At 50.3% G+C, this 11,701-nt stretch overlaps 1 protein-coding gene across 1 annotated transcript; it reads left to right on the top strand.

The window, feature by feature from the left end:
- The first annotated feature begins 1,478 nt into the window (after positions 1-1,478).
- On the top strand, positions 1,479-11,519 carry LOC101793244 (uncharacterized). The gene is made up of 4 exons (XM_005029338.6): positions 1,479-1,799; positions 6,730-6,850; positions 6,970-7,519; positions 9,437-11,519. Exons 1-4 carry the CDS (start codon positions 1,733-1,735, stop codon positions 9,443-9,445), a joined length of 747 nt encoding a protein of 248 aa, XP_005029395.2. The 5' UTR covers positions 1,479-1,732; the 3' UTR covers positions 9,446-11,519.
- Positions 11,520-11,701: the final 182 nt, after the last annotated feature.

Raw genomic sequence — 11,701 nt, forward strand, 5'->3', positions numbered from 1 at the left:
TCCTGCCGAGCTTGCCACGGGTGCCAGCTCCTGTCTGCTGCGGGCACTGGATCTGGCCCCTCCGGGCGAGATTTTTGGGGTCGGGCGGGTGCCAGGGGCGCGGGGCAGAGCGGGGCTGCCTGGCGGATGCTTGGGTGTCTGCAGCACGGCTCTGCCTGTTTTCAAGCACCGAGTCCCACGTCCCTGGGCACGGAGCCGTGAAATGGAGAAGGAGCGGTTTCCTTTCCGACAACACTCAGCCGCCTCATTTCCCAGCAGCTTCCTAAATCTCACTGAATTCACACGCTAGGCGGGCCGGGCTGGGGCTGTGCCTTTGAGCCGGCACATAGGGACCCACACTACCAGGAGATGCATCCACAGGCAACTTGCTGCTGCCCACAGCCCACTGCCTCCTCCCCAATGAGGGGGCGAAAGCCAAGGCTCACTGCTCTGCTTTCTGCAGAAGTTGGGACTTTTTTCTCCCCCTAGATTACTCATTGCCCTTGATAACTGCTTCTGAGGGTCCTTATCAGCAACTGGTGAAGAGTCCTGGGGCTGCAGGAGCAGCAGCCCAAGACGAGGGCAGTGGGGTGCTGCAGCCAGGGCTGGGGAGATGAAGGGGACTTCTCGCTGGTGGGGGCTGCCTGGGGAGAGCTGGGGAGATGCCAGGACTCAACTTTTCTCAGAGAGACCCTGGGACAGGGCATGATGCAGCAGCACAGGATGCACACAGGGAAATTCCGATTAAATAGTGGGGAAAATGCTTTCAACATGAGAACATTTCGAGCGTTGGAACAGGTTGCCCATAGTGGTTGTGAAATCTCCATCCCTGGCCGTGAAACCTTCATCTTTGGTCTCTTCCAGTCCATGGCCTGAAGCTGTGGAGGTCTCTGGCCATCCCCAGCTGAGAGCAGGAGATGCTCTTAGGGTTGCCTTTGCCCTTGCAGCTCAGCTCCCCCAGACCCACTTCTTGCCAACCGTGCCCAGCCTGGGGCTTTGCATTTTGTCGTTTGTGTTGGACCTCAGGAGGAGCCCAGCAGCCCCTCCTCAGCTGGTTGTGGTCCCTGCTCATCCTCAGCTCCCCACAATCCGGTATCAGTGCCGGCACAGGGAGCATGCAGACACTCGGGGTTTTCACGCTTACAAAAGGGGAGCAGGCTGTGCTGTCACCCCCAGCCCCATTTGCAGCTCAGCCCCAGCACACCCCAGCCCTACAGATGTGCTCAGAAATCTGAGGAGCCCCTGGGGTCTCGGGGGCAGGAATGCAGGGTCACCTTCTCACCCGCACGGGTGACTTGGCTCAGGAGCAGAGCACAGGGTGGGGAAGTAGCAAAATTCACTCCTTGCTTTCCTGGATGGCTTGGCCACCCGCCAGGGTCCCTGCCGGGGGAGCAAACAGGCAAACAGCAGCGGCTGGGAGCTTGTAGAGGCAGGTTGTGGGGCCGGGGAGGAAACAGGAGCCCTCAAACACATCTGGATGTGGTGGGGGCCGCGTCTCAGGCATGCCCCCCGCCTGGCACCCCGCTCCATGCTGGGCAGCTGGGGACAAGACAAGACACATCCGCAAAGCGGGGCTCGCTGCTTACAGGAAACATCCCCCCTCCCTCCCCTCCATCACCCAGCCTCCGGCCGGCTGGTGGGCGGCCTGCCAGGGGGGGCCGAAAATGAAAGCAAAGTGTCCGGAGATAAATAGGAGCAGCCGAGGAGCGGGACAGCAGCGTGCACCCTGCTCCCAAATCCCCTGCAGCTCGCCATGGCTCTGCGCATCCTCCTGCCGCTGCTCCTGCTGGCCGCTGCCCTCCTGCTCCTCCCGGCTGAAGGTGAGGGGGACACAGGGGTCCGAGCCCCCCCTGGGCTCCATGCAGGGTGCTGGACCCACGGGTGGTGCAGTACGGGGAGGTGTTTGGGTGTTGGAGCCGGCTGGTGGGGCGGCAGCACCCTGAGATTTCGGGCAGGGGCAGGAGGTTGAGGAGCAGCCCCTCGCAAGGAGCCCGTCCCTGCCTCAGTTTCCCTGACTCGGGGAGGCTGATGAGGCGTAGGCAGAGCCAGCAGCGGCCCTCTAGGCTGATGTTCAAAGGCAGCCCGTAGGGAGCACAGCGACCAGGACGGGCAGACAGGGTGTGGTGTGGCAGAAGGTCAGGGCATGGCAGTTAGTGCAGCAGTGCGTGCAGGCAGGGCGAGCATGGAGGGCCCCTCGCCACTCCTCCGCCGTGGTCTTTCCAATTTGTTTTTGTAGCCTGCTTGCGAGGCACCTGGCCATGGTATCAACCAGGCAGAAGACCATGGCCTCAGCATCTCTTGCAGCCTCTCCAGCCACAGTCACCAATGTGGCTACTCAGACGGAGAGCTTGGGGAAACACCATGATCCACGTCGTGGTCTGCAGGGTGTGCCTGAGTCTTCTGTCCGTGTCCGAGAGCAGCAGCGAGGGGTATGCCTGTGGGAGGTGTGCCCAGGTTGAAGAGCTGCTCAAACCCAAAGGTAGTGGAGCTTCGGGAGGAGGTGAGCAGGCCCAGGAGCATCAGGGAGTCAGAGAGGGAAATTGACTGGTGGAGGTGTACTCAGCCCTCTCTGAGACAGACTCAGGAGCCTGCCACAGCACAAGTGTCTCCTGCCATGCAGAAGACGAAAGTTCCCTCATCCCATCAGGCAGAAGGAGGAAACCCAGGCCAAGGGGGCGAATGGAGGCAGGTTCCTGTTCAGGGTGGTAGGCGAGCCCTGTCCCTGCCCACCTCACCTTCCCATCTACAGCTATATAACAGGTATGAGGCTCTAGAACAAAACAGTCAGAATGATGAATTAGATGAAAGCCCGTCCCAGATGGAAAGGGTGCCTAAGGCAAGGCAACCTACCCCCCGCATTGCAACATCATCTGTCAAGAAAGACAGAAGGGTTATTGTCATGGGGGACTCCCTTTTGAAAGGGACAGAGGACCCGATATGCTGACCGGACCCAACCCACAGGGAAGTCTGTTCTCTCCCCGGGGCTCAGGTGAGAGACTTAGCTAAGAAAGCCAAGCGCCTGGTACAGCCCACCGACTGCTACCAACTACTGGTCTTTCAGGCTGGTAATGACAAGGTAGCAATGAGAAGTCCGAGAGTGATCAAAAGGGAGTTTAGGGTGACAACTTAAAGGATCAGGGGCACAGACTGTGTTTGCCTCTGTCCTTCCAACAGGGGGGATCGATGCTGACAAGCAGGCTTACCACATTAACACATGGCCTTGGGAGTGGTGCAACCGACAGAACTTTGGGGTTTTTGATCATGGGAAGGTCTACGTGATGCCAGGCCTGCTGTCACCAATGGGATGTACCTCTCTCAGAGAGGGGTGAGGATTTTGGCTCAGGAGTTGGCAGGGCTGATAGATAGGGCTTTAAACTAGAGTTGAAGGGGGAAGGGGATAAAACCAGGCATGCCGGTGATGAGCTAAAGGATGGTACGCTAGAATCAGAGGGGCTGTGTGCCAGTGAGGTCCTTCGGTCAGATCCACAAGGTGCTGCATGTAGGGAGGCACATTTGAAGTGCTTCTACACAGACACACGCGGTATGAGGAACAAAATGAATGAGCTAGAGGTCTTGGCCCAGTCCCACAGCTATGACATCATTGGCAAAAGTGAAACCTGGAGGGATGAGTCCTGTGGCAGGTGTGCTGCAATAGATGGTTACAGGCTCCTCAGGAGGGACAGGCAGGGTAGGTGATGTGGTGGGGTGGCAATGTATGTGAAGCATGGTCTGGGCTGTGTGGAACTTCATGTTGGAGATGGCAAAGTTGAGGCAAGGATTAAGGGATGAACAAATAAAGGGAATGTCGTAGTGGGAGTCTATTACAGACCACCTGGCCAGAACAACAGAGCCGATGAATTATTCTTTGCAGAACTATGAGATGTCTTGAGATCAACTCCCCTTGTCCTTATGGGGGATTTCAACTTGCCAGACATCAACTGGAATCACCACACAGCTGACACGAGCAAATCCAGGAGGTTTGTAAAGCACCTAGATGATAACTTCTTGGTGCGGGTGCTAAGGGAGCCAACTAGGAAAGGTGCACTCCTAGATCTGTTGCTGGAGAACAGAGAGGGTCTTGTGGGAGATGTGGCAATTGGCGGCTGTCTTGGTCATAGTGACCATGAAGTGGTTGAGTTTAGAATTTATGGTGACAGAAGGAAAACTGCCACCAAAACTTCAGCCCTGGATATGGGGAAAGTGGACTTCAGGCTGCTCAGGGAACTAGTCAGCAAGGTCCCCCGAGAAACTGCTTCTGAAGGCACTGCGTCCATCAGTGCTGGTCAGTCTTTAAGCACTGCCTCCGAAAAGCACAAGATCAGGTGATTCCAAAATACCAGAAGTCAGGCAGGTGCGGCAGAAGGCCAGCCTGGCTGACCAGGGATCTTCTACTGGAGCTTAGGCAAAAAAAAGAAAGTGTATGGCTGCTGGAAGGAGGGTTAGGAATGGGGAAGGAATACAGGGATGCTGTTCGTGTTTGTAAGGAGAAAATCTGTGGGGCCAAAGCCCAACTAAAGTTGAAGCTGGCCATGTCTGTGGGAGATAATAAAAAGTTTTTTTAGGTATGTTAACAGAAAAAGGAGGACCAAAGAAAACATAGGTCCACTACTTGATGAGGAAGGTCTCCTCACAGACAATGACATAGGCAAGGCAGAGACGTTTAATGCCTTCTTCGCCTCTGTCTTCAACGTTGATGATGGGCTTCGGGACCCAGGGTGCCCTGAGCTGGAGGACCACGACAGTGGGAAAGACAAACTTCCAACCGACCCTGAACGTATGCAGGATTTGCTGCTCCACCTGGATCCACCTGGATCCATATAAGTCCATGGGTCTGGATGGGATTCATCCCAGAGTGCTTAAAGAGCTGGTTGATGGCATTGTGGGACCGCTCAATTATTTTTCAACACTCTTGGGAATCTGGAGAGGTCCCAGTAGACTGGAAGCTGGCAAATGTTGTCCCAGTTTCCAAGAAGGGCAAGAAGGAAGACCCTAGCAATTACAGGCCTGTCAGTCTCACGTCAGTGCCTGGTAAAATTATGGAGAAGATGATTCTTGAAGTTATTGAAGAGCACATGGGGGACAATGCAATCATTGGTCCCAGCCAATATGGGTTCATGAGGGGTAGGTCCTGTCTAACAAATTTGATTTCCTTTTATGATAAGATCACCCATCTAGTTGATCAAGGGAAACCAGCTGATGTGATCATTTTGGACTTCAGCAAGGCTTTTGACAGGGTTTCCCGTAGGATCCTACTGGACAAAATGTCCAGCGTACAACTTAACAAAAACATCATATGATGGGTGAGCAATTGGCTGATGGGCAGGGCTCAAAGGGTTGTGGTAAATGGGGCCACATCTGGCTGGCGAATGGTCACTAGTGGGGTCCCTCAAGGCTCCATTTTAGGGTCAGTCCTCTTCAATGTCTTTATAAATGATTTGAATGTAGGACTAGAAGGTGTTTTGAGCAAATTTGCTGACGACACCAAACTTGAAGGAGTTGTGGACTCTGATGAGGGTGGAAAGGCCTTGCAGAGAGACCTGGACAGACTGGAGAGCTGGGCAATCACCAACCGCATGAAGTTTAACAAAAGCAAGTGCTGGGACTTGCACCTGGGACAGGGCAACCCTGGCTTTACGTACAGACTGGCCTTGCAGCCAGGAAGGCCAACCCTATCCTGGGGTGCATTAAGCACGGCATCACTAGTTGGTTGAGGGAGGTGACTGTCCCACTCTGCGCTGGTGCGGCCTCACCTCAAGTACTGCGTGCAGTTCTAGGCACCACAGTACAAAAAGGACATGAAACTGCTGGAGAGTGTCCAGAGGAGGGTGACAAAGATGGTGAAGGGCCTAGAGGGGAAGACGTATGAGGAGTGGCTGAGGGCACTGGGCCTGTTCAGCCTGAAAAAGAGAAGGCTGAGGGGGGACCTCATCACTGTCTACAACTTCCTCGTGAGGGGGAGTGGAGAGGCAGGTGACCTATTCTCTGTAAACACCAGTGATAGGACCCACGGGAATGGTGTTAAGCTGCGGCAGGGGAAGTTTAGGCTGGACATCAGGAAGTACCGGTAGGGTGGCTGCACACTGGAACAGGCTCCCCAGGGACGTAGTCACTGAACCAAGCCTGTCTGAATTTAAAAAGTGTTTGGACTGTGCACTTAGTCACATGGTCTAAACTTCTGGGTAGACCTGTGCGGTGCCAGGACTTGGACTTGATGATCCTTATGGGTCCCTTCCAACTTTGGATATTCTATGATTCCCCCTCCAGCTGCACAGGGGTCAACTCCACATCCCTGTGGCAGGGCACTGGGGTGCAGAGCTCCCATTCTGTCTTTGCTGCCCTGTGCTGGTCAGGAGGAGGAGGTAGAAGAGAGTGACTGGAGGGACGGTATTTTATTTTGCTTTTAGTTCTCACTGCTCTGTATAGCAACAGGCGATAAACTACATTAATCTACTGCAGGCTGAGACTGTTTTCCCTCTAATGGTACCTGCGAGGGCTCTCCCTGTCCTTATCGCAGCCCATGAGCTTTCTTTCATCCTGTTCTCTCCCCCTGTTCTTCTGAGGAGGGGAAGTGAGAGAGCGGCGTGGTGGAGCTCAGCTGCCCGTCAGCATGAAACCACCACAGCATCCTTCCCCAAAATGACACCGAGCGATCCCATGCCCTCAGCCCATCGTGCTGCGCTCCCCCAGACTGGGAAGGTGCCGAAAAGGGCTTGGAAGGGTCCGAAATCCCACATCTCCTCCTTTCTGCAGGTGTTGACAATGTGGCCTCAGACTGCTGCCTGAGGACCAGCAAGAAAAACATCCCCAGCGCCTGGGTGAAGTCCTACAGGATCCAGGGCCCCGAGACGGGATGCCTGCTGCGTGCCGTCGTGTGAGTACCCTGGGGCAACCAGGGCCACCCGGCGTGGTTCGGCTTCACCCCAGCCCTCCCTGTGTGCTCCCCACATCCCTGCACACCCCCACAGCAAACCTTTCTGCCTGGTCCCCCAGGTTCACCACTAAGAAGGAGAAGAAAATCTGCTCCTCTCTCACCAGCCCAGCCATCCAGAAGGTGATCCGGAGGCTGGAGGACAAGCAGAAGAACCCCTCTCAGAAGCCTCGGCGTTTGTCTTTTGCTCAGCAAGAAGCTAGGAAAACTTCTACTCCTAAACTCATTTCTGATGTGGATTATACAGCTTTGAAATCAGAGATTAAGATGTTGAAGTCATCATTGGGCTTTGAAAGGGAGACAGGAAAAACATTAGGAATCAGAGTGGATCAACTTTTGAATGAAAATGATGAACTTTTGAATGAGAATAACAAACTTGTGGCTGAAAATGATAAACTTGTGGCTGAAAATGATAAACTTGTGGCTGAATATGATGAACTTTTGAATGAAAGTGAGGAACTTATGAATGAGAATAACAGACTTGTGGCTGAAAATGATAAACTTGTGGCTGAAAATGATAAACTTGTGAATGAGAACAGTCGTCTTAAACAATTACTGGAGAGGTTTATTCACCTGTTAAATAAAGCACGGCCTTCTGCTTCAGTTAAAAAGGTTCGTAGGTTGATGCACACTGCAGACCCTGAAAGCTGGGATGGTGATTTTTGGTTTGACATTGATGATAATGTCAAAGAGATTGCTGATTCTGAATCTCAATCGATTTCCTCGAGACCTTTGGTTAAAACTGAGACTACTGTTGATGATGATGATGAAATCTACAATACTGTGCGAACAATTCCATGGCCACCAGTAGAGCTTGTTAAAATACAGAAGTTCTCAAGGTGGTCAGGAAAATCAGAAGTTGATTTTGTGTGGCGAGTTCTTCTTGAAGGAAGAGATTGAATTATGTTGAGCGAGGAACAGGCAGGAGGTTTTTGGGGACCTGGAGTATTTTTAACCACCACACCAGGAGACCATAACTACTCTATAACTGTATGGGTGGCATACTGGGCAGGGGGTATAGATCCCCAGGAGAGAGGGGAACCCCTGGAAATTAGAGCCACAAGCTATTTTGACCTGGCTGCAGCAGTACAGAAAGCAGCCTGCATTCAGGTGATATATGAAAGAGATGAATTCAGGAAATCCCTGATGTTAGCTCCTATTGACTTAGCTCAATTAACTCCTCTCATCGGTGGACTCCCTGACTATCTTAAGATGTTTTTAGCAAATACAGAGGCTCGTGTACAAGCTGCTCATAGGGATGGTGATTGTGGTTGTAGGCGAAATCTGAACTCCCCCATTCCCACCTGGAGTGAATTTGTACAAGACATAGATAAGTACGTATGCTGAATGGGCTGGATTAGCTCATCCAATATTAAGTCCCAAGACCACCCTCATCGAGTCCACCGAATCCACACTCAAAATCCCAGATACCCCAACTTCAAAGAGAGGTTCAAATTTAATAAAGAACAGGGTGAGTTGTGGCATAGGGCCCTAGCTTTGGGTGCACCCCAATCAATCTTGCATGGTGCCTCTATGGAGGACCTCCGTACATTAGTCTGATCTCTGGGCAAGAAAAATATTCCATCTGGGGAGAACTGCCTAACTGAAAAAAAAAAAAACAATCCATAAGGAAAGTACACCTTCTGCACCAAGCCTAATTGACAATGCAGAATCTCATCAAAAAAACTCCAGTCCCCGGGGAGGGCAGTGAGCTACTCTGCTCAGCAGGTATTAGCAATTCAATGGCTCTCTAATGAACACTCTGACCCTACCATTGCCATTCCCATTGGACCCCGAAAAATATTGGTAAATTTTCTTATTGACACCAGGGCCCAAATGTCAGTAGTTATAGATGAAACTGCACAAGCCCTGAGCATAACACCTGGTTGATGCAGGTGTGGTGTGGAAAAACAATGCCCCACCACAAACAAAAACTCACTCCGTCTGCCAGGGGAACAAAAATAAACCACAGCAAAAGTATTAGTTGATGCTGCATATACTAATATCTTAGGATTTGACATAGTGCATGGGCATGGGTGGAAACTCCCAGATGGAACTGTGTGGAGTTTCACAACACATGAAAGGGATTCCGACTTAGTGAAACTAAATCTGTTACAAACATCCATACCCTCACCCCTCACTAAAATCACTAATGTTCGGCAGTATCTGTTGCCAGCAGCAGCACTTATGGGGATTGACAGGGTGGTAACAGAATTGGAAGAAAGAGGCATTATTAAAAGGAGTCATTTACCTTACAATTCACCAGTGTGGCCAGTAAAGAAACCAACCAGGCAATGGCATTTTACAGTGGATTACAGACAGTTAGATGCTAGCACCACACCTTTGACTGCCGCAGTTCCAAACATGGCAGAGATAGCGAAAGCCCTCTGTGTATCTAACAGTAGCAATAGTGCTAACTACTCCCAGATGTCTCTACACACAGGAAGTCAAAGATTGCTTTTTCATCCTCTTCCTAACCCTGTCTGTTGAATACAAATGAACATATTTTATTTTCTGTTGTGTTCACAGGAATCCTGAGTGAACTGCATGTGGACAGGTGGAGAACCACAAACCAACAGTCTGGATTAATAATGCTATGCTTAACCCTGGCCTTGATGCACTCTCTTCTGGTTTATAGCAAGGAGACCCAGGACGGCTGTGGTCCCAAGCGTATGTCAAATACACTGAATTATGGAAACACATTCCACCAAGGAAAAGTTAAACTTAGATACTGTGGTTGTGCATGGAGCTGAGGTGTTTCACCGTGGCATCTAACCATGCATTATCACAGTATAGCACAAGCACTGGAACATCTCAAAACAAAAAGGACCGAAATCTCTCTACTTTAGTTCTACATGGAAACAAAATATTTTCCAAAGATGAATGGAGTTGGAACAATTCTCTAAGAATGGCTGAACTTCAAGCCACTTCTAGCCAGACAATACAAGTCAGTTGCTGAATAACTAATGGATCTACTTACAATAGGTCACCTGAAATTAAGACTGATTATAACAAAATAACCAAACCAAATTCTGATTGCTGGCACAATTTTACTTTCACCAAACCTATAATTGTGTACTGTCTTTTGGGGTTACAGAGGCACAGAATTATCCATACTAAAACTTCTTCATCAACTGCAAAGGCCTCTGCCCCCGCAGATAATAGAGGATATACCAATTTGGCCTTATGTGAATCTGACTCCTTGCATCTTCAGCACAGGTCCTTATATAATTAAAAATGTGGGACAACAATTTCTCTATCAAGTGATGGAAAGAGTAAAGAGAGATGATAAACACCCTTGGTGGGGCACTTTGGATGGTCACCAGCTGGCACAGGAATCTTCAACAAAATGTTGCACTCTCTTTTTGTTTTGTTAATAGTCATTGTATTATGCTTTTAGTTTGTGTGTTAAACTCTGGATCATGATGGAACATTTAGTATCCCCACACAATGTACACACACCCAATATTTGAGCTCTGGAACAGGCTGTCCAGGGGGGTTGTGGAGTCTCCTTCTCTGGAGATATCCAAGGCCCGTCTGGACGCCTACCTGGGCAGCCTGCTCTAAGGAGCCTGCTTTGGCAGGGGGGTTGGACCTGCTGATCTCTCAAGATCCCTTCCAACCCCTACAGTTCTGTGACACAATTCTGTGATAAACCTCCTCCTGAGAATGTATGTGGTATTCCTGACATATTCCGAATGTCATGAAGCTTGAGTGACTATAGTCACAGGGTGGATTATGTGATATAACTGCCTAAAGTAACTAGGAAAATAAAACTAATATTCACATTTTAAAGAAAATGTACAGCACTGAAGAGGCTTTCAGGGTAGGGTGTAGCTGCATTACCTGAGCATTCCCAAGGCTTCCAACCTTAGATGCTATTGCACTGGGGGAACCTGGTGTGCTGACTCTAAGAAACAGTACAGGGCATAGAGTGGAGTGGAGACACCACGGCTAGGCTCTGTACCAGGTGGGGCCTCGATTGTTCTTGTGCACAACCAGACCAATAAGCCGCACTTTTTTTACCCTGAGCCAATGACCTGTCATGATTTGACAAATGCTGCACTCTAGTGTACTTTTTCTCATTATAATATCATTATAATACCAAAAAACACCTCCATCCCAAAAGCTACCCGCCTCCAAAGTGCAACCACCGCTCAGTGAGCACATGCTCTGAATTTCTCAGAGCCTATTCCATTAAATGGAGATGGGAAAACTTTTCACCAATCATAACAAAGATATGCTTGACTAGAGTCACTCAAGCTCCACCAAAAAGATAGAAAATAATATAAATTGGCCTAAGAGAGAGCAGATGTTAGGGAAGATGCCATCGTCAGGGGAGATACCATCACAAGGGAATACACCATCCTGAGGACCTCCTGACTCCTGGGATCAGTTGACTGGCCGAGCCTCTCCCCCTACCCTCCCCCTCCATTGGGATGACTTTTTAATGTCTTGTGTCTTGGGGTGCCTTTTTAATGTCTTGTTTCCAGGCTGTGCACTTCTGTATTTTATACAAGCTAGCTTGCTTTTGAAGATAGTAAATTACTGCCGGCAATCCAAAGAACCTGTGTACCTGTTGGTGTAATAAATTGCATTTAACTGCACTGTTCTTAGCTGTGATAGTTCTCATTGAATGTGACAAGGGTAAGGGTGTGGTATGTTATTGGTGAATCCGTGATCGTGATAGTTCAGTGCTCTGAACCTGACTGACCCGTAATGGTTAATTGGCTCGTCCCTTAAAATGACACCAGCCCAGCCAACACAGTGTTACAAAAAGACCAGGGCTGCCAA

The sequence above is a fragment of the Anas platyrhynchos genome, chromosome Z (assembly GCF_047663525.1).
Source record: "Anas platyrhynchos isolate ZD024472 breed Pekin duck chromosome Z, IASCAAS_PekinDuck_T2T, whole genome shotgun sequence".
In the NCBI taxonomy this organism is placed as follows: Eukaryota; Metazoa; Chordata; class Aves; order Anseriformes; family Anatidae; genus Anas; species Anas platyrhynchos.